The following is a 21,937-nucleotide window of genomic DNA, read 5'->3' as shown; positions in this document are numbered from 1 at the left end:
TTTTAATTTTTATGCTCTCCTGTGAATACTTTTGCCTTTGTCTAGACTGGTAACTGACATAGCGAAAAGAACAGGACTGGGAAACCAGGAAAGAAGTTAACATTTCTTTTCATAAAATATTCTGCAATAGACATAACTCAGAACGTGAGATCCACTCTATCACTGAGCCATGAAAACACTTAGTAATACCTGGATAATGTTTAAAATAAATCAGGGACTTTGATGTTCGAGGTAATGTTACACAGGCATAATATTTAACTAGTGCAGCTGAAGGAGTAGCTGAGTCATACATCAGTGCAACGGAAGTGCTGAAAGAGAAGAGTCGTGCTGAATGCTGGACTAGAAGTAAGCAGGTTGGTCAGTTTATTTAAATCATTCTTAACCTGAGAAACCACAGGAACTGCAGAAGCATGTTCCCCAACAGCGTCAGTCCTAGAAGGACTGTTTCTGAAGCTATACACTTTCATAAATAAATAGCCCCTTGTTTTAAAAGTATCAGCACCTTCTAGATTTTTTTTTAAGTAATAATGCCTTTAAAAATGTGATTTAACATTTAGAGTCCAGTCAAACAAATTAATTTTATGAATTAATCTTATTGAAAGATTATTTGTCTGAAAGGATTTGCAGTCCTATATACTCCGGAATTAAAACTATTATCAGAAGTGACTTTGTGTCATTTTGCATGCTAATATTACACCAAATAAAATATCACTGATGTCTGGACAGCCTTTTGCATTTTGAATAAAACAGAAAAAGTGGTGGTAGTGTGAGACATTCTTGCAAAAACCTGTAACAGATTTCTGATTTGCTTGTTCTTTGTTTGACTTGAAGACAATCTAAATAGGATTAGGTTACAAAGAAATACGCTCTAAGGAGTGGTCATCCGTGGGGCTAGCTCCGAAGGCTGCTGATGTTGATCTGTGTCACAGATACCTGGTTCAGGCATTTGATCTTCAGCAGTGAGTTAGGTGTACAACCTCTTTAAAGCCTCAGATCAGCTTAGCTCTCAGGTCAGCTTTTTACCTCTGAATGTGCACGTTATTGCTGATAGTTAAATGACCTTAGGTTGTCCTATCTGTAGTGTTTGTGTCCCTGAAGTGGGAGCCTCTGTAGAAATAACTATGGAATGGTACTTGGAAAAAGAATTAATACACAAACTGCCCACTCCAGTCTCATATTGGCAGGCTGAAATGCAGAACAGCTATCCGATACCTTGGTGCGAGCTTGAAGAGTCACTACGTTGGGGGAAATAGTGAGGTCTGATCTCTGATCTTTCTTACTCGTTCTGCGAAGAAAAAAACAAAACACTAGGCACTGGAAGGCATTTGGAGTTCGTGGTAAGTATAGATCTGCTGCTTCTCAAGACAGAAAAGGAAAACTTGCTGGAGCCAGAAATTGTGCTATTCAGATTGAGTAATGGACTAAGTGGTTTTTTCTCTTTTCCCTTGGTTTTAACTCTGCTGAGGGAAGGCCAGTTTGTGAACAAACAAGAACATCCGCGACTAGTGTTGTATAGTGTATAAACAGCAAATGACCTAGGAGACTCTGGTGTGAAGGAGTATTTTGTAAGGCATGTTCAGTGATCTCTTTGTTATTTTTTTTCTTCTCCTGCTTGTGTTGTACACCTGTAAGTTTTTATCTCCATGAACTATGTGACACTTGGCTTTGTAGCTTAGGCTGAGGCCGCTGACCCAGTCTACTTCTGACCCAGTTCTGCCATCACAGTGAAATCTAGTTTCTCTTTTTGTGCATTGCATGTCAGTTGCTCAGGTACAGTTCTACTATCTGACAGTGCCATTCTCTGAGTTTTTTTCTGTGACTTAATGGTATGCTGGCTCATGTAATCGCCATATTGTACGAAAGTTAAGAGTTGGCAAGATGCAGCCCTTGGCTTCGTGTGGGCAATGCTCAGTATGCAGTATGTAAACACAACACCCATTTATTTGAAGCAAGGCAGGAAAAATCTCCCTACGCAATTCCACTTGAGTGGTGTGGGAGCTGACAGATGAAAACGAAAGCGTTTGTTCTCGCGCTGGTCTTTGGTGTGCCAAACCAGAGGTTAGTCAGCCTTTTAAACACTCTGCAGATCCGCTTGGTTTTGTTTTTTTTCCTGTGCATTTGTGGAAAAAGGAGATGGATCAATGTAAGGTGAGTAGAGAGGGTTAGTTGTCCTCTTTATTTTTTTGTTTGGCCCATGTTTTCGTTTTGTACTGAGTTGTATGTAAACCTGCAAACCCAACATTCTTAAAGACTACCAATGCTGAAATAACTGACTTTGGGAAGCACACAAAATAGAGATTTCTTTGCTGGATGCTTTTTGTGATTGAGAAATGTAAGTAGTATCAGACATCTCTTAGCATGAAAATGAAAACAGAAAATGTGTTGCAATTATAGAAAAACCAAAAATAATGTTAATTATTTTATTTGATTAAAGCTGGTAGCATACATAGTATCTGAGGTCAATGAAAGCAGATACGCTAATGAAGGCATTATTTCTACTGTATGTCTAAATAAAAGCCAGTTTAGGAGTTCAGATTAATGAACACTTTCGGTCACAATAATGTAGGAAATAAATTATCCTCTAATTTCCTATTGTTATCTAATAACCACTGGGTGGATGACTGGCGGTTGTTCCTGTTTAAATAATATTTAAATTATACAATGTTGATGGATATGATAACTATTTTAAATATGATTAGGAATTTTCTGCTTCATACGTATTTTTGTACTATCATTGCTGTGTGGAGCAGACTTAAGTTTAGGTCCAAGGCAAAAATGGCATCGTCTAAGATTTCACTACAGATATTGCTTGAAGGAGGCCTTCGTGGTACTCACTGCTTTGCAACTATACTTTGGAGCATGCAGTTTTGCAAAGTAGTTAAGTCCCAAGGCTCCAGCTATTGCATCACTACTCGCACTGGTGCTAGAGGTGAGACTGGGCAGTGCAGTCTTGGAAGGCTGAGTGCAGACTCCCCTCTGAAGGGCCAACAGTGCTCATTGACACTGGTCAGGGGTCCTGGAAGGCTTTCTCGAACAGGTCTGCTGTAAATACACCTTAACTGCTGTTAAAAAGCACTTGTAAGCGTGCAAGGATTGCAGCATTTGATTATTTTACTTCATTTTTGCTGCAAAATCTACTAGATGGAGAAGATGAGGTTCAGGAATGAACCTCAAGATCATATTTAGCCCAGGCCTCAAGAGCTACCTCTTCTCCCATCTCTCATTTGGCTCCTGTTTGTAACAGCTATTTGCGTGGTATTCGTTAATGTTTTAGTGAAGAGTTTCTAAGAGTTAGGTTGGGTATCTTGGTACTTCACCTTCACTGACTTCCCACTAATTTGGGGCAGCAGATCTGGGAAGTCAGAAGGGGGTGCGTGGTGGGAGCCTTGGGACTGGGAAAGAGGTGGATTTTACACTTCAGCTCAAAGTGATATTCTGCAAAGCCTGCAGGTTTAGGCTGGGCTGTCACAATAAAAAATGACTGTATGGTCTCCCGAGGTTACCTCTGGGTTTGTGAATGACCTTGATTCAATCCAGACGGAAAAAGTTTAATCTACTAGAATTTACCTGAGCATGCTCACTGGAGTGAGAGAGACGTAGGTTCACATCTTTTCTTGAGTAAGAACTTAAGTCTCCAAGAAGGATCTAACCATCCAGTCTTTCTTGTTGAAGCTGTTCTACTTTGTATAAGTAATTATGTATTGTGCCAGAAGGAAGAAAGAAAAATCAAATCCATGCTCTGGATCCAAAGTGTAACTTCAGCGTTTAAATCTGAACTGGGTCTATGCAGATTAAGATTTTAACACCTCTGAGTTAAGTCATACTTTAAGACCAAATTAACTGAGATGCTAGATTTATTTGTTCAATCTTGAGTGTGGCTGACACATAAAGTAGAAATGTAGGGTGGATTATATTTCAGGCCATATATCCAAATTCACAGATTGCAGTCTGCCAGTTCTATCTGTTCATGTAAGATTTCTACTGCTAAGCATGGCCATCCCATTTAACTGAACCTGGCTTCAACACAGTCACATTAACTGTCTCAGTAAAGCCTTACTGAGTGTCTCTTTCAGCTGGTCTTTCATTTGTTCAGTGGCCTTTCATTTGTTCTGTTGCCATCAGGTCCAGGGACATGAGTTCACTGGCAGTTAAGGCCAAGGATTAGTGTAGTCCAGTTTGCTCTACCATCTCTTCTAAAGAAGTACCTGAAGAAGTTTTCAGGAGCACTCTAAATATATCTTTAGAAATGTATGATGTATATGCAATCTGTGCGGTATGATAGTATTATTCATTTGCTGTGGCTGGCATCTCTCGGCTTGATGTAGGCAGGGTCACTTGTATTGATAGCCTTTCAATGTTTTTCTCCTAAATGAATGACACTTTTTTTGTTTGTTGTTTGTTCCTTGCAAGTAGTGAAAGTTGGGAAGAAATCCAAATATCTCAACCCGTTGAACCAGTGTTCACATACACAGAGAGGAACACACACCAACAGTTCATATTCAGTAGTCTTTATTTGGATGCCTACCTCTGTCTGTGCATAAAGTTGCTTACAGTGAAGGTCCTAAGCACGTTGTGCAAGCCTTCTGCCTGACAGATTTGAAGATCTCTGTGTAATGTGGACACAGTAGAACCCTGGGAGTGTCTTCTTTCAGCCTAGAATAAGACATGTGCAGAAGTACCTGCCAACGGTGTGTATTTCCTTTATAGTAGAGACATAACCTGTGTGTGAACTGGCACAGTGCTTTACGCTGAAGGAAGTAAGGCAGAGGATAGTACAAGAGAACCTTCTCAGAATAATGGTTTGTCTGAGTCCTGTACAAAATAATGTTAAACCCTTCTTGTCAAGTAGATCTATGTCTTTTTCTTTGTACATATCTGTTCTTTATTGTGGAAATTGGAATTCAGTGACAGGTGAAATTAATTCCTTATTTTTTTTAATTCCTTAATTATTTTTTTGAAAGGAGTTTTATGATAATACATAATAGGTATATACATTTCATTTTAATTTGAAAGTACAAAGAAAAGAAGTTTTCCTTGCTACCTTGCACTTGCTTGGCAGCAGCAGACCACTATATATGTCTTCTATTTATACCTGCAGTATGAGACATCATCACTGGATAGATTCTTCAGTCTGTTTAGTAACACATGAACTCTAATTACTTTTGGAAAAAAGTTATTCTGGCAATATAAGCAAGATTGTAAAACGAAGTTGTGCATGTCCCGACAATCTATTTCCGTTTAGAAGAGGAAAATGAACTCTGCAAATCATATAGCAGCTCTTTTTCTAAGAGCTGCTCCTGAACAAAAGAATGAACTTAATGATGTTTACAGCACATACTGAAATTCTGAGTAATACACTCAGAATGTACAAGGTTCATTATTTTAAAGTGTGATTTTGAACCATGTCTGTAAATGTGGAGGTTTTAAAGGTTGTAGTGAAGCTTATTCCTCCATTTCATATTGATCAAAAAAATTCCTCTCTGTTTATGGAGATTTCATAATTGTATAAAATGAGAGTAGAATATTGAGATGCTGACTTCCATGTTTTAACTGAAGTAATGAACTGAAGCAAGGCAGTAAGGAGTCAGGCGTGATGCATTTAAACTAATAATACGCTGCATGCATGCAGAATAATTCATTAAATAAAAAGAAGTGCTTAGAAAGTTAGGGAGGTTGAAATTAAAACATGCTAAAGTTTTATTGTAAAGAAGTCCTAAGTTCCAGCCCTCTAATTTCCACCTTCCATTTAGTTGTTATTAAGTGAACTCAGCAAAATGTGTGTTTTGCATTAAATGGCAAGCAGACAATATTATGCAGTATGTCTTTAAACTGATATAGATCTGAGTGTCAGTTCTTGAGATTTGTTTTTCTCCTACTTCTTTGAAGCAAGCAGGAGTATGAACGTTAGTCAGTCAAATGAGTTTAGGAAGCTTGTATAACACTGCTTGGCACCCTCTTTCATTTGGATTAAAAAGTATGTTCCTGAATAAACAGAGCTTTTTGGTGGTTATTTTAGAAAGGAGGGGGAAAAACTGTATCTGCAACATTCGTAATTGCTGTCTCTTTCAAGTTACTGTGGTTCTGAAACATGTGGATTGTATTTCTATTCTAATAGCAAAACCTACCACACTGTATTTGCCACCAGTTTAAGTGGTTCTGATGGGTATTGCATTCTTTATTTTCAAGGAAATATGAACCTTATTTATAAACCTTAATTTTAAATACTGTCACTGAAGCTGCTTTGATCTTCAGTATTATAAACCCTGGTACAGAGTGTGCCCTAGATTTGCCATGCCTTCTCTAAATCAATGTCCTTTAAAAATTCTGGCCATAATCAGTCTGTTCCAAACTGTTTTGATAAATTTATTTAGTATTTGCTCCTTTAACAGTGTAAGGCTGGGCAGTGAAAGCTCTCTTTTCAGGCTACTAAATCAAGTGAAAAATCTTGCTATTGTTTAAAAAGTATACCCCTTCCCAAGCATGGTGGTGTTCATAATCCTTTATCAATTTTGTTCTGCCAGAGATGCAGGAAAACTGACTATGTTACCCTCATTTTTTTGTGCACCTTTCCTGGCCTCTGCTTTATGTAAGGCAGCATCCTCACCTCGGACAATACAACTTCAGCATTTCTGACATCCAGAATACTGAAAGTGTCTCTGTCACCATCCTGTTTCTTTCCACACAGTCTAAACTTCATCTCTGCTGCATGTTTTCCACAATTTTTGTAGTAGTCTGTCCAGTGGCCATTTTTATTTCCCACAATCTTCTTGAGATCCACTTCAAATGTTAATCTTCTGAATAGCCTGATTTCTTTTGTATTTCGTCTTGCCTGTAAAAAGTAAACGTCTCAAGATTAGAAAGAATCCATCGTTCTGTGGAATATGTTGTTTACTTATGTGATGGCACTCATAAGCTATTAACACAGTTATAAAGAGCTATCCTGAATATTGCTCTGCCATTTCTATGAGTGACAATACATTTTCCTCTACATTTTAGTATTTTACTTAATGTATTAAGAAAATCCTTGGTGGGGCATTTGTTTTTTGTTTTTTTTTAAGGGTCAGATACTTACTGAGACGAAAGGAAATCTTTTTGGAAGTAATTATTATTGCTTTCTCTTATATCTCTCTCAGCTTTGTTATGTAACCATGTTAGAAATATCTAATTTGGGATTTTCATTTGGCCTTTAAAAGACTCTGGCCTTAAAGGCTCTTTAAATCAACTGGACTGAATTTCCTGTCTGTCTTCTCTTTTGCCTCAGCGCATTTCAAAAAAGTCTCTTCTCACACATGGGTTTTAGACATCAACTAGACATTTGCCAGTAATAGTCCGATTGTCTACATTACTTTTGATTGCTTCCCACTGTAGCAGAGTGTTGTTGACACTTACAAATGGTCTGAGTCATATGTGAAGCTAATCTGATTTTAGCCTACTAGTTTATTTCTTTTGAAACAAGTCCCTCTTGTTTTGCATCCAAGAACATTATTTCAGTTACTGTTGAATTTGTACCTGTTTTAAGTGCTAATTGTCAAACTGCAGTGCGATTTTTGGCTTTATTCACTATGATAGAGTCTTCTTCTTAACATACACTCTCCATTGCTTATTTTAGAGCAAATGGCACAATTCCTACAAAACCAGGAGGAATTTATTTCCCGTACAAATTGACAAATATCGCTTAAGTAAAATTCTAAGAAGCTGCCTTGCTTATGAGAATACCTAACTTGTCTCCCTGGGATTTTGGAGTGTAGACATTGAAAAGTACATACTCTGAAGAGATTTCCAGTAATCTTCTCAATGACGAGTTATGTTTCCTGTTAGATTAATTAGAAAGAAATTTCATGATAGGCCAGGCAACTTAGTAGATATTCTTTAAGAAGAGCAATCCTAGGAAGCTTTTGAGAACTAGGTATAAAAATATTCTAATAAATAATTTAAGTTGTGTCAATATTTGCATGAATTTATGAGCATATCTGTAATGAAGATGCTGCTGAGCACTTGCCGGAATAGCTTCACTACTTACAGCTGTGGCTGTTTCTAATTCATGTGAATACTTTTGATCAAAGGTAAAGCTCTAAAAGATGTAAACACACCACACGCAATTTACAACTGGGTTTTTTACAAGTGAGCCCTGTGAAAGTCATCAGTAACATCATAAGTAAAATAGCTTTTGTCAAAGGCTTGCATTGTGTTGTGTCATTGCATATGTTGTGAGGCCACCCAACATTTCTTATCAATTATTTACTAAATCCAAAGTACTGTGTTACTGGTGTCTTTAGAATTATATTTCATAGGCATCTGTATTTAATAGGCACTCACGTTTCTTCAAAATTGTACAGGCTCAAGTAGCTTCTTTCTCAGATTATTTTTCTTCCAGTTGTATCTACATCTCCATAGTCATACTAACCTGCAAACTGACTGACTCCTTTCAGTAAGTTTGCCACATGATTTGTGAAGTTTTTAAGGAAAGCAGCAAGTGGAGCTTCAGGTTTAAGTTTAGATATTTGCATTTCTCTCTAGTTAACATAACTCAAGCGAAAACATTGATGCAGCATTTGAATGATGCTTGTATTCATTCTGTAGTCACAATTCTGTGACAATGAAGTTAGCTAGGATATAGCCTATGTCTTTTTGCTCTATGCTGAGAGCACTTGCATGTTGATATGTATCATTGGAATGTGCCTGTTCTTCCTGGATTTTGTGAGGGAATTGGCGGGAATTGTGGGGAAACACTGAAGTACTTGAAACACTGTGATGGAGTTGGTAGTTGTTACAATATACAATATCCAATAAAAACCAAACAAAAAACCATCTCAACCCATCCACAAGCTACCAGGATATTAGAATTACCATCTGTGTGGAGCAGTCTAAAGTTCAGGGCAGGGTATAAATTCTAAACTGGGTTAAATTTACCGTAAATGCAAGGTGTTTACAACTTGATAAATATAGGCGATAGTGGTGTTTCCTCCATTTTCTTAAATATGTAGTAACTCTTAACACATTAACTCTTAATTCTCATCTGTAGAGTCAATGAATATGTCCAGAATTTAAAAAAATGTTCTTAACACCTTGCCTCTATTGTTGTGCTGGCAGCAGATCTTGCTCTATTTTAAATTGGTTAGTAGAGGGAAGGTGGATAGAGTTCAATGAAAGGAATAGAAAAGCCTAGCTACTGTAAAATAAATGCTTTCAATGTACTAAAATTATTTGTGTTTCAAAATGGATGAATAAAAAGAAAGTATTGAAATTGCTTATTTAGATTTTTAAAACAAATCTAAGAAAAAAACTAAGCAGTCACACATTGTGTCTCCCTTATCATAACAGTTTGAGGAAAAAATATTGAAGGACAGAAAGCAAAGTGTAGGAATAAGCCATTAATTTGTAACAACATGGCAAAAGCCTAAGAGATAATGTTCCCTAATTGTCAGCAATCTCATATAGTTCAATCTGGTAAGAGGGCTTGCAGATTGATGACTACATGTGCAAGCTACATAAGTTACTCATGTTAATTGAAACTAAAAGAGATTCTGAGGAACTTTGTAAAGGTTTAGAGACCATAGGAGAACAGATGGCACGATGTCAAGTGGAGTGCATTGTATTGAAGAGGCAGGGGGATTCATTTTGGAAGGAATGTTTTGAACTAATTGTAACTACATTAATAACAACAGTTTGTTACTATAGCAATACTTGGTCCAGAAAAATGGATGAAGAATCCTTGTATTGTACCTGTAGTAGGATAAATCAACCAACATGCTGGGATTCAGTAGGCGCAGAAAAATAAATGTAAAAGGGGAATGCTTTTATGATGGTCATAGTTAGCCTTCTTGAAAAAAAGTCCTGATTGCTCCATCAGAAAAAAAGAATGTAACAGAAACAGTGGTTCTAAAATAGGCAAAAGCATTCTTTGGAAACAATGCACATATCGAGGGAAACAAAGCTGAGGGCAAAAAACTACTGAGTGATATGCAAGAAGTGGTAGAGAGAGTGGTTACTGAACCTTTCTTGGTACAAGAGCAAAGAAATACTTAACATAATGAAAGTCAGAAGATGCTAAAACAGGCAATGCTAGCTCCACGCATAATTAGCCATTTGGAAAGGGGTTTTACACTAGATATACTATGGCTTGAAATACAGCTTGATATATGTTAGAGTGAGCCCAAGAGGTCACTTCCACCAAAAGGAGTAGTCTATGAGTCTTCTCATCCTTGCAAATCTCTTCGCCTCCACTCATTCCTCAGGGAGTAGTTCTCTGTCTGTGAGCTGAATTCACTAGTCACTGTCTGTGAATTTACTGACTTGTTGAAGGGTCGAGTGAATGTCAGATAAAGGGAAGCCGCCAAGAAGGAGATGCTGAAAGCCCTCTCTCAGCAGCAGAGAGCTGTTAGATTGCTTCAGACCATCTCATTAACCTAGACTGAAGGAAAAAAGGATTATACTCTTAAGTAGGTGAAAAGCCATGTTTAGTTTAGTTCACACTCCAACCATGAAAGGTTGCTTATCTTCTAATTCATGCAATTAAGAAGAAATTTTCAAATTGGCAATATTCTGTAAGTGTGAATGACGAGGTTTCTTCATTTTTCTGTGGCTACCAGACTGATCATGTATTGATCTGACACTTCTTATTTTCCAAATCTTCATTGCCTTAATTGCACAAGTCAGATTTGGCCTAATTATAAACCCAATTTCATATACAGCCATCTGCCAAAATTACCATCTGTAACAATTCACCCTTTAGTTTTGAGAAAAGGAAAACCCTTTGAAATGTATTGTAGCTGAACTCCGATTACATGTGAAAGTAATGACAGCTGAGACATTTTTACTGAAAGATCATTCTTTTAGCCTGTGAGTATGCATGGTTAGAACTCATAAAATTTTATGTAGTTCTGACATATTGCATAGCTCTGGCCATTGAAAGACAGTGGAGTTTCCATGGACCATCCATGAAAGATAGTCTTATCCTGTACTTCAGTATGAGCAGGAGTATGTCCTCCCCTTCTAGGGGTGCATAGGAATTCAAAACATACTTGCATCTCTGATGCAGTAATGCAGTCACTGACTTTTTATGTTATAGGAAACATTTTGATCAGTCCTGTCCCATCCCATTTTTGCCATCTTCAACTTACATCGTCCTGGAACAACCTTTTGTGGCTTCAAATTCCTAAAATGGCCATTATGGACATTTGCTTTCCTTAAAAAGAATAAATACACGTCTCCTGAAAATAATTTCAGAAAGAACTTGTAGAATTAACAATGGCACGATGCAGTTAATAAATTGTGAAAAATGAATTGATGTTTATTTTCTATGGTTAAAGAATGTGCAGTTGGAATAGTAATCACTTAGGTGTTTTTGACTTACGGAAATGCTTTCAATTTAGATCAAAAACTTTAAGAGAAATAGCTGATTTGTTCTTGCTAATATACCAACCTAATTGCTTTAACACAAGGCATAATGTGTTTGTAATTCCAGCTTGCTGAGGTAAATGGCTTATTGCCTGCCCAGTGCTTATGTTGTCTTGCAAGCATACTTAAATGTTTTGAAGATTAGTTTCTAATTTGACATGTCAGTTACCTGATTTATCTACAGTCCCACAAGCTGTAACTTCAAGGCATTTGAGATTAATCTCATCCATCAGTCTATTACTTTGGATAAATATACTTTTCAGAAAAAAATAAAGATTCATTCTTAATGTCCATTTATTCAGTGTAAATGTAGGATTGTGTTATTCTTCCAGAGATCATTACTTTAATGCTTAATTGTTCATTTGAGTTTTGAGTATGTATCGGAAAGCATGTGGTTCAAATTATGCAGGAAATAAAATGCTTAGAGCATTTTTTAGAAGCAAAATTATTTACTGGGAAGCTTCCATAAATAAATATGATAAAATTGAATTGAAATCAGGAACTGGAAAAAATTTGGTGTTTTGCAGTGAGAAAACTTAAATCTGGTTTTATTTTACTCTACTTTGGAAACAGCTGAGACAAACTAGCATGATTCTTACAAACATCTTTCAGTGCGCTAGTAAGATGTATGGCTCAGCTTGTCAGGCACAGTTATAAGAAGTACAAAATCAAGATCTACTGAAATCTTGAAAAGGAGTAGTTCTAAATAGGTTTAGAAAGCATATAAGCCTGGCCCAGTTGTTTCTGAGGGGCTCATTGAAACTTCATTTTGATTATTGACAAAAATGCAGTCATATGCACCAAGTTTTTTAACATTAAGGTTTAAAATCATGCGTTTCCCAGGGTAATATCACGACAGGCCTTCTTGTAAGCCAATTACTGTGTCAATAAACACTGTGTAAATGAACAAAGGACAGTAGAGTTTTAATTGTGTCAAATAAGTTCAACACACTCAAAGTCCTCAGGGTTCTTCCTGCATCTCCTTATAAAGGAAGATATGAAAACTTAGCACTAAAGTCAGCAGAAGCAGTTTTCATTTTTCAATTTTGTTCTCTTTTAGTATGCTGTCTTTTAAACAGATTGCCTGCAGGTGCTTTCAGTTTTTCCCCTGAAAAATTATCTTCCAGATACTTCCTGCAGTTTTTGTAAAAAAATTTACTATAGATTATTGTTAAAATTTCTGCAGTGACTGTTTATAGGGCCTTCATTGCCTAATAGCATGTGTTTTGTTGGAAACAGAAGATGGTATGGGAAGGGTTATGCATTTGTTTTAAAACTCACTGTTTCTAACAAACCAGATACTTTTATATTGCATTCTCCTCTGGATATTCACTTACTAGGTCTTCTGTTGACTTAGGATAGGATTTTGTATGCAAGATGCTGTAAATCACTACATTAAATCTCTAAAGCCACATTTCTAAATCATGGGTGGTATACAGGCACAACATTAATAAACATTTTGTCCGATGTAGTAAATTTCTTGATGAAATGAGAAATAGTGAAAAGGAACAAAAACTCAAGTTTCGCTATGGAAGATGATGACCTGGCCCTATTTCTGCAGCTGAGTTGTGCAATGGCACCCTTTCATCCTACGTTAGAAAAGTGTGTGAAGGATATTTTTCAGCCCTGTTATGTACTTGAAGGTAATCTTGTAGGTTTAGAATAGTGCTTATAAAAGTATCTTTTGAATTCTGAAACAACCAGTAACAGCTTTTATTACTTGCCTTCAAAATCTTAGGTGTCACTATTGATGATCGGAGGAAACCTAATATACCCCTAAAGTACTTTCCGAAAGATCCAAGATCTAAAGCAGCTGAAAAGCAGAATGATCTTCTTTCATCAGTGTTGTAGTTGGTGTTGAAAACTCTAACCACATGCTTGGCTAAATATCTCGTTATTTAGGTTTTTTTTTTCAATCTCTTCAAAATATAGAATCACTTTCCTCACTAACATTTTACAAGAGAAAAATACATGTTACAACATAATTTGAAAAGTTATCAGTTGAGGAGTTTAGGGATCAAAGTGAAAATTTCCCAGTTCTGGTGCATTGAAATTTCCTGTTCCAAGCCTTTTTAAGTTGGTGCAGGTGCTCCTCTCTGGAATATATCCAGAGAAGCTAGCTTTTGTGTGAGTAAATTGTGAATATGTTTTATGTCAGCTGTTCTTTGTCAATGGGAGAAACTGCTCTGACTATCAAAGAGCAATCTCATTTAAAAGTTGCATGACTTAAAGCATTCATTTTAAGTTGTTCTCTCCACTTTAGAAGCAACCACCTGGCTGGATACTGCATCCATTGTAATCGCCACAACAATGTTCAGTAAGAGGTAGAGTAATCCTCTGTTTACATTTGCTGAAGAGGAGAGCCTGTGAAACTAATCTACTATAGAGAATAAATAATATAATTTGTAATATGAAAGGAGGTAGGAGAAAGGATGAGTTTTTGAGGTTTTATGTTGCTTCTGTGTCATGGAGCACTGGAAGTGCTTTTTAATTAGGCATAACTAAGACTTGGATAAATGCATCAAGAGAGTAAACCAGAAAGACGGGAGTATAACTGCATAAGCAAAGGAGCAGGATGCCATGAGAACACATCGATATAGACTGCTATCAGTATACTTAAACTGGACAGCACAAGGCAGCATTTAATCACCAAAACAGTGAAGGTCTGGAACAATTTCCTAAGATTCACCTTGAATATTGTGTTCAGTTTTGTGCCCCTACAAAAAAGACCTTGAGGTGCTGGAGTGCTTGCAAAGAAGGGCAACGAAGCTGGTGATGAAGAGTCTAGAGACCAAGTCTTATGAGGAGTGACTGACATAGAACCGTGGTTGTTTAGTCTGAGATAAAGAGGGTGCAGGGAGACCTTACTGCTTTCTACAACTACCTGAAAGGAGGTGGTAGCCAGGTGGGTGTCACTGTTTTCTCCAAAGTAGCAAATGATAGGACAAGAAGAAATGGCCTCAAGTTGTGCCAAGGGAGGGTTAGATTGGAGATTAGGGAAAAAAGCCTTCACTGAAAGGGTTGTCAGGCATTGGAACAGGCTGTGCAGGCAAGTAGTTGAATTACCATCCCTGGAGGTATTTAAAAGACATGTAGATGTGGGGCTTAGGGATATGGTTTTGTGGTGGACTTGGCAGTTACTTTTATATTTGGCCTTGATGATTTTAAGGGTCTTTCCAATTTAAATGATTCTATGATTCAATGATTATTCTCTCCACTCCTACTTTACTCCTCCACTCTTTCTATTCGGTTTTACCTAGTTGTATTACAAATGTAAGCTATCTGTGGTATCTAGGGAGTGGGATATAACAAAACAGTCATCTGGAGCCTACCTATTCCAGGTGTTGCCTGAAGCCCACAATGACTTTGAAAACTTATACCTGCTGTAGAGTGGAGCAAATAAAATCAGTCAAGAGATTTATGCTTCAGGAATACAAAGTTTTGGACTGCCTATTCAGGAGGACTGCCTAGACCTACCCATGTATGTTGGAATTCAGATTACTGATATCATTTGTCGTAGTAGTAGACGATACCAGAGCTTTTTGGGATAGGCTGGAGTACTGTATTTGCCTGGTGTTGGTTATGAAATCATCACAATGGCAGAGGGGCTGAGGAAAGTTGTTGGAGCTCAGTTCCACAGTCTTTATCACAAGGCAGACCATATCATTTATGCAACCTCTGTTTCTCACCATGTCCTGAGTTTTCTTGTAGAGCACTACTATATACAGCAGCTGTAAAAAGTCAGGAAATAAATAGTCTGACAATATATAATACAATTCTGATGTGAAAAAATATTATTCTTCAATGCTATCAAAGGTTCTCCCTGTGTTGGTATGTCGGAAAGATCCAAACAGTGTTTTTTTAATCACATCTAAGCTCGTAATTCTAAAAACATAATACATTTAAGTCAGATGGATAAAACAAATTTTATCTCAACTGTACTGGCTTCCAGTTTTAGTCTGTGTTCAGCAATTATCCTTTTGCAATGAGATCTCCTGTATCAAGCAGGTCAGAGAGATTAGTTCTGAATTTATATCTCTTTAAAGATACGGGGCCTATCAGAGGTGTTTTCAAAGAAATTCAGAGTTCAGGAAGAGAACACTGTCTTTCTGAGGACATGCCTTTGGTTTAAGACCTGTGATTTGTGTTTCAAAAATCATCCTCTGCTTATGCAATAAAGTATAAAAGAATTGTAAAAAAAAAAAAAAAAAGAGAAAAAAAAGAAAAAGCACATAATATTTTTATTAAAAATATTTTTTTCCCTGATGTTCTCCTTCCATAGGCTTAAGCATGAGCTGAAAACTCTTCAGATTTTTCTAGTAAAATTTATGTGCATGAAAGAGTAAGAATACACTTAAAGTGTTTTACCTCATACTACTAACGAAGTACTAGGGAAGACAGACATTTTCATAATGTACATGAGTTTCATTGTATGCCAAGTATCAAACTAGCTGATCTTTTAAAAAAAATTTGTTAGTGTAATAGTTCTCCCAACTCAAATTTCATATAATTTATAGCAGATGGTTATAATTAAAGATCCAGTACAGAATACCTGTAAGAACTCTTCTTCCATTTCCTTTACTGGTGCTTGAAGATCTAAGATTAAAAAGGATGGTTCTGTGTGCATTTTCATTCTAATCCAAAAGAATATTCAAAATAGTGGATTTTTTTTTTGCACAAAGTTGGCAAACAAGCAAGACATCTGAAATAAATCTTTAAAAGAAATCTTTAATTAAGTATTTTACTTAAGAGAACGTCCTTTTATTCCCTGAGGAAGCCAGATCATCCACCTCCATACAGTGTGAGAATAGTTTTCCTTGCCAAGGTAATCTTACTTTGCCTTTCCCTTTCAATTACTTTAAAATGCCTTTGGATCTATGCTACAAAACTCTTCTATAACTCTTCCCAGGAGGTGGGGGCAGGGGAAAGGGGGGAGAAAAAAAAAAAAAAAATTACTTCCTCTTTGGAGTTTGTGGGAGGTTTTGTTGAGTCAACCGAAGTCTGATCTTCTGCTTATTTCTATTTCAATTGTGTAGGTATTTTGGTTCTCAGTATCTCTGTTAACAGAACAAGTAAATATCGGTCTTTTACACTCTAAATTGGGATACAAAAATGTAAAATTTCATTACCAATCATAGATGGTTGTAATGGAACTTTATAAGGAAGGAAAAATAAAATCTCTTGCCAGTATGTGTGGCCTAAAAGTCTGTGCTAAATGAAGGACCTCTGAAGGTCCTCATAACCTCTGATTATGACAGGAAAATTTCTTGCAAAATATATATATATATTTTATTTTTAACCTTTCTTCCAGTTGAAACATTTTTGGCCATAGAACTCCTGGTTCTTTGCGGAACTAGAATGCCACTTGATGGATGATTATCAGTAAGTGTTTATTTTGACACTGTGAACACAAGCTAAAGAAGCAATACCCATACATAATTACCTGTCTCTTGGTAACTTCACTTCCCAGTGTTTGGGAACTAAACAAACGGGCTGTCATCCAGGACAGATTTAGGATACATGGAAACTGTCTGAATCCCTGATTGTCAAGTGAGTTTAAAGACCAAACAAAATTTATTATGGAACAGAAAACACTTTTAAAGAGCCAAAGCCAACATTTTTAGAAAAGCCAAATATTTCACATTGGTATCCTTACAGGGGTGGAAAATAAGTACATTAATTTACACATTAAAACCACTGTTTTGTAGTTGTAATTACGAAATGCGTGGATTACATTGATTTGCAAGGCAAACTGTATCAGTTCCTCTTGCTTATCATGTTCCTGCTGGTTCCAGCTTAAAGACATGAACCAAACACAGCAGGAGTTTGGTTGCACCTTGCTAAATGCAGCAGCAGCACATTGGCTGGAGCTGCCTGCTGCTTCTGCATCTAACAAGGAGAGCTGGAAGGGATAGAGAATGATAGTAATTGGCCTGAGGTTGCAAGAAATGAAATTGGCATATAGTCTAGGCACCTTCCTAGTTTTCCCAAGGTCTAGATGGTGGGAAATAATCGTGTGATTCATCATTTTCTCAGCACAGTAAGACTGCGTGCATTAAACTGGTCTGTCTCAGGAGAAAAATGTGCATAGCTTGTCAGAACTAGAGAATGGTTTCTCCCGCCAGCTGAAGAAAAGGTAGTGAAGAAAAAGCAGTTCTGCATTAGTGTTTAACAGATCTGGAACTACTTTTATCTACTGGCCTGAAGAGAATCATTTTTGATTCATTAACAGTGCACCTTAGAAGGGAACAAGACCTGTAAGTATCTGAATACAACAGTTGGCTTCTCCTTTGTACATGTGTCTGGTGGAGTCCTGCAAGTGCCACTTCACCATTCTGCCATGAAATGAACATTTAGCTGAAAAATCCTGCTCTTGCCAGTTGTCATTAGGCAATCCAGAAGTCCCTCATGGGAAAGCATGTGAGTGGGCAAAGGTTAGGGGAAAGAGCTTTTATGATTGAGAACGTCATAGTAACACAAATACAGAATCATAGAATCATAGAATCACCAGGATGGAAAGGACCCACCGGATCATTGAGTCCAACCATTCCTAACACTCCCTAAACCATGCCCCTAAGCACTTCATCCACCCGTTCCTTATGTCACTAAAGGATTAAATAGCTGTGAAAGCAGGTTGTCCGTTGAACTAACTTGAATGCATGGGCAATGGCACCTTTCCCTGCTTGTGTTCGTAACATAAGGGGAATTTCCTTCCCCTTTGCCCCATGAAGTACCCTCATATTACATAATCTACATATTATATGCACAACTGTGTAAATTATTCTATATTTTGTAAATAACTGAATACATGTTGAAATATTTCATATTCAAAGCACTCCAAAATTAATCTGAAAAAGAATGACCAGCATTTCTGTAGTCTGTTTAAATCAGAATCCAAATAAATCACTCTGATACTCTGTGATGATTTTTGTTTACTTTTACCATCGTTCTCCCCACTACACATCATTGTTACGAAAAATGAAGAACAGTATCTGTCACTAGAAAAGTATGCATCTGCTTTTTGTAATCATAACAAAGGATGTAGGGTGTGATCCAGAGATTTTTAGGTGTCTCATCCTGGCAGTGTGACTCACTGAGCTGGAGTTAGCCTCTGTTTTGTTCAAGGGACTACCAAAAGGTTGTTCAAGAAAACTCACATGTTAACTGGGGAGCTTCCCAGAAGCTAGGGTGCCCATATGGAGGAGCGTGTGCAATGTGAGGATATACATAAATGTTCTGATGCCTGTGCAGCAAATATGTTGGGGTTTTTTTCCCTATGTAATAGCTTGATGGTGTAAAATGCATAATTTCTGAAAGGTAGGGGTCAGGAATACCAGTGTACTCTCATTCTGGCTAGGAAGCCATCATAGATGGGAAAGTACCTCTGGAGGTGGATCTTGGAGGAACAGATCCCAGCTCCCATGAATTGGAATTACCTTAGTTAGAGGAAATTGAACCCAGTCTTCTGAAGGACGGTGATGGTTGCACACTGTATTTAAAGCATTGTTCGGGGATCATGCAATGTTTTCACCAACTGCACTGAAGTTATCTCCTGGGTACCTGAGAGCATGTGTGGACCTTCCCCATTCCCAATGTGCTTGTCAAAATAATTCACTGTTTCCAGAACTAAGTAGTCATAGGCGGGTCACTGTTTGGGGGCTTGCACAATATTTAGCATTTAAGCGCCATTTAGGCACAGCCATTTAGAGTACTAAAGTTAGCCTTGTCGTTTTCCTGGGTGAAGGTATCGCTGAATACCATTAAAACGGATTACATTCTGTATAATGCTCTTCTTTCTCTTTAAGATTTTTCCATGCCTACAGTAAATTTCTTAATTAGTTAAAGACATTATCTCTGTCGCAGCTATGTAACTAAATAGATTAGTAGACATATGAAATAATGATTGTACTTTTATGTTTCTGGATGCTTTAAGGTTAAAAAAAAAGTGAGAATGATCTTTTCTTGCTATTTTAATTTTCTCAAATCTTCTTACAAAAGGCTTTTTAGGGCATGAGCATGAAAATTAACTATCTGTAATGGACAAACAAATGTTGTCTATGGCAGAAGTCTATAAGCTGTGTTTCAGCAAAGCAGCGTGTAAACATTGCTTGAGGATCCAATATTGAGAGATGTTCCTACTCCAGCATTAACAGAAACAAAAAATAATTTTGAGAAGTCTGGCCAAGGGTGACTGTTGTTCCATGTTGTCAGCTAACGCTACTGCAACTTGGTTGCAGTGAATTGGATGATTTGCTCCAGGAAGCGGGCTGAAAAATTCCATGGCTAAAATGAATTGAATGGAAGAAATTTTGTAATGAATAACCCATTCATCTGTGTAGTTACTACATTTTTTTATGCTTGATGATTTTTTGCATTTTATTATGAGCTTTTTTTTTTATAATTTCTTCCTACTTAAGATTATTTTTTTTGTCAGTATAAACAAGGTATTTGGAAACGTCCAGACTTTCCAATGTTTTGCTTATTTAGCAATGTGGTATTCCCCTTGCTGCTTTCCATTTGAGGAGTTCACTGAACATTAACCAGTGATCGAGTATCTTTGGTAGCATACTGCAAAAAGGATGCTAAAGCATTCATTCAGCAACCTTTGTCAACACTCCAGATCATAAATGAAGAACATAAATGAAACAGTTGTTGATTTGCAACTTAAAGGATAGCCTTCAACACATTGGAACACTAGCTAAGCCTCTCAAATGCTATTTATTGAAATTATAGATTGTGGCAAAGAGGCAATAATAAAAATCATTTACATTGAACAAAAGTGTGTACTTTACATCACTAATTTGATTTATCCTTTCCAATGAAATTTTTTTTCCCCCTTTCGCAAAAACAATTAAATAATCAGTATTTCAGAGTATAAAACCTGTTGAATACATTTTCAGCCAAAAATAGGAAGAGGCTCTTTGGAAAGTAAGCCTTCCTCCTGTCTGTCATGTATCTTCAATTTAATGCTGGTAGGTGATCTGTGATTAAATACTGTGGCCAGCTTTGAAAATCCCAGTTGAGCTTAGAAGTAATTATATATGGAAATCTGTTATGAGTGCTGTGTGGTAACTTTCATTTGTGCTTAATAAAGTGTAAAATTGGAATCTCAATGTATAAAGATGTTGTTTAAGGTTCCCTTTTATTCTGTCCCTGATTTAATTCAGTCTATTCATGTTTTGCTGAAACAGCAGCTTTGGTCATTAGTAAATAACATAAAAATAACTTAGCTCTTTGATCTGTACAGTCCTTACATACTATGTACCTGTAGGCATGTGTCATATAAATATTTTGTAACTGCAAATAATTAAAAGAATTTGGATAATAGGCACGTTGCAACTAGCAGTATTTTGCAGATTTTAAATTCCTGCAGGATGACACAGGGAACAAATAAGGAAGAAAAACCTCAAATAATCTCAAAATTTGCAAAGCATTAGTTTTTTATAGCAGTTATAAAAATTGCTATGTTTAAATTCCATTATTTACATAGGGAAAAAAGTGTGTTACTATTGATTTGCATAATTGTAAAATATGTAGTGTTCGTAAGCTTCACATATAGGCTGTCTTTAGATCCAGATCCAGAATTATGAAAATTGGCAAGACGCAGCAGAATTCCGATTTTATTTGGAATGTGCTGCTGTTTTTATTAATATTACTCAGTTGATCTGGCAAAAAAAAAAGTATTTCCAGTTAAAGGGTTTTGTTACTTTTTTGATTATTAGACTGTTAGATTTAAACATTGTCCTATGACAGTGACACAAGTCAGTGAACAAAGTCCATCTTCCTTTACATACAACTCGGTATTGAGGAACCCAATAAAGAAATTGGCTATTTCTGGCTTGGACTTCATCTCCAAAGAACACATTCAGGGAATAATCCTCGAACCCCAGTGTGTGTAACTGCTAGTGTGCTGCTTAACCCTGATGGTAAACTACTTTTTTTTAATTCTTGAAAGCAGGATAGTTAGTCTGTTTGGGAACTGGTTGTCATTGATTTCTTACCTTTCCATATAATGGTTTTATTTGAAAAATGACAGTAGGGGAGTAATTTATTTTAACTGGAGGTCTCCTTTGGCTTCCTCTGTGATTCCAGAGCTTGTATGAGGAGAAGGAGATGCTAGTTCTTGAACAACTTTCAGCTCTTAAACAGAGCAAGGAGCTCTCAAAGGTGCTTTCAGAGACTAGCAACGTCTTGCATCTCCCCAGAGCTTGACTTGATCATATATATATATATATATCTATCTATATATTTGTAATTTTGTATAGCATAAGATACAGAAGTTTTGTAGGAAAACCTTAAAGTTAGGTACTTATTCTCAATTCTTCACATAGGTAATTATTCTCAATAATTACGTGTACAGATATTAAATTAACCGTATTTCTAAATGCTAGCTGTGTTTAATCAAGAGGCTTTCTCAAATGACATGCTGCATGTTGAACGTGCACTTTGCCTAGAATATTTTCAATTTCTCTGTCTGGAAGCCTACGCGTCATCATAATGGGTACTCATTCTGTGGTGTCTGAAGGTACAGTTTAGGGAA

The 21,937-nt window shown here is 36.8% G+C and overlaps 1 protein-coding gene across 4 annotated transcripts in view; it reads left to right on the top strand.

The window, feature by feature from the left end:
- Window positions 1-21,937, top strand: part of KITLG (KIT ligand) — a 55,980-nt gene that overhangs the window by 2,532 nt on the left and 31,511 nt on the right. The window contains exon 1 of one of the 4 annotated variants that reach the window (XM_054068922.1): window positions 212-353. The exons of 2 other annotated variants lie outside the window; for them this stretch is intronic. Coding sequence is in view for 1 of the 2 variants with exons in the window: in XM_054068905.1 (XP_053924880.1) it covers window positions 2,134-2,148 (15 nt within the window). In the remaining variant the exon portion in view is untranslated. Of the gene's footprint in view, window positions 1-211; window positions 354-2,043; window positions 2,149-21,937 lie in introns of those variants that run through there. One more of the 4 variants, XM_054068905.1, reaches the window with a different exon arrangement.

Source organism: Cuculus canorus, chromosome 1 (genome assembly GCF_017976375.1).
Source record: "Cuculus canorus isolate bCucCan1 chromosome 1, bCucCan1.pri, whole genome shotgun sequence".
NCBI classification, from domain to species: Eukaryota; Metazoa; Chordata; class Aves; order Cuculiformes; family Cuculidae; genus Cuculus; species Cuculus canorus.
Note: the sequence above shows the minus strand (reverse complement) of the source record. Positions and strands in the feature narration are given on the sequence as shown.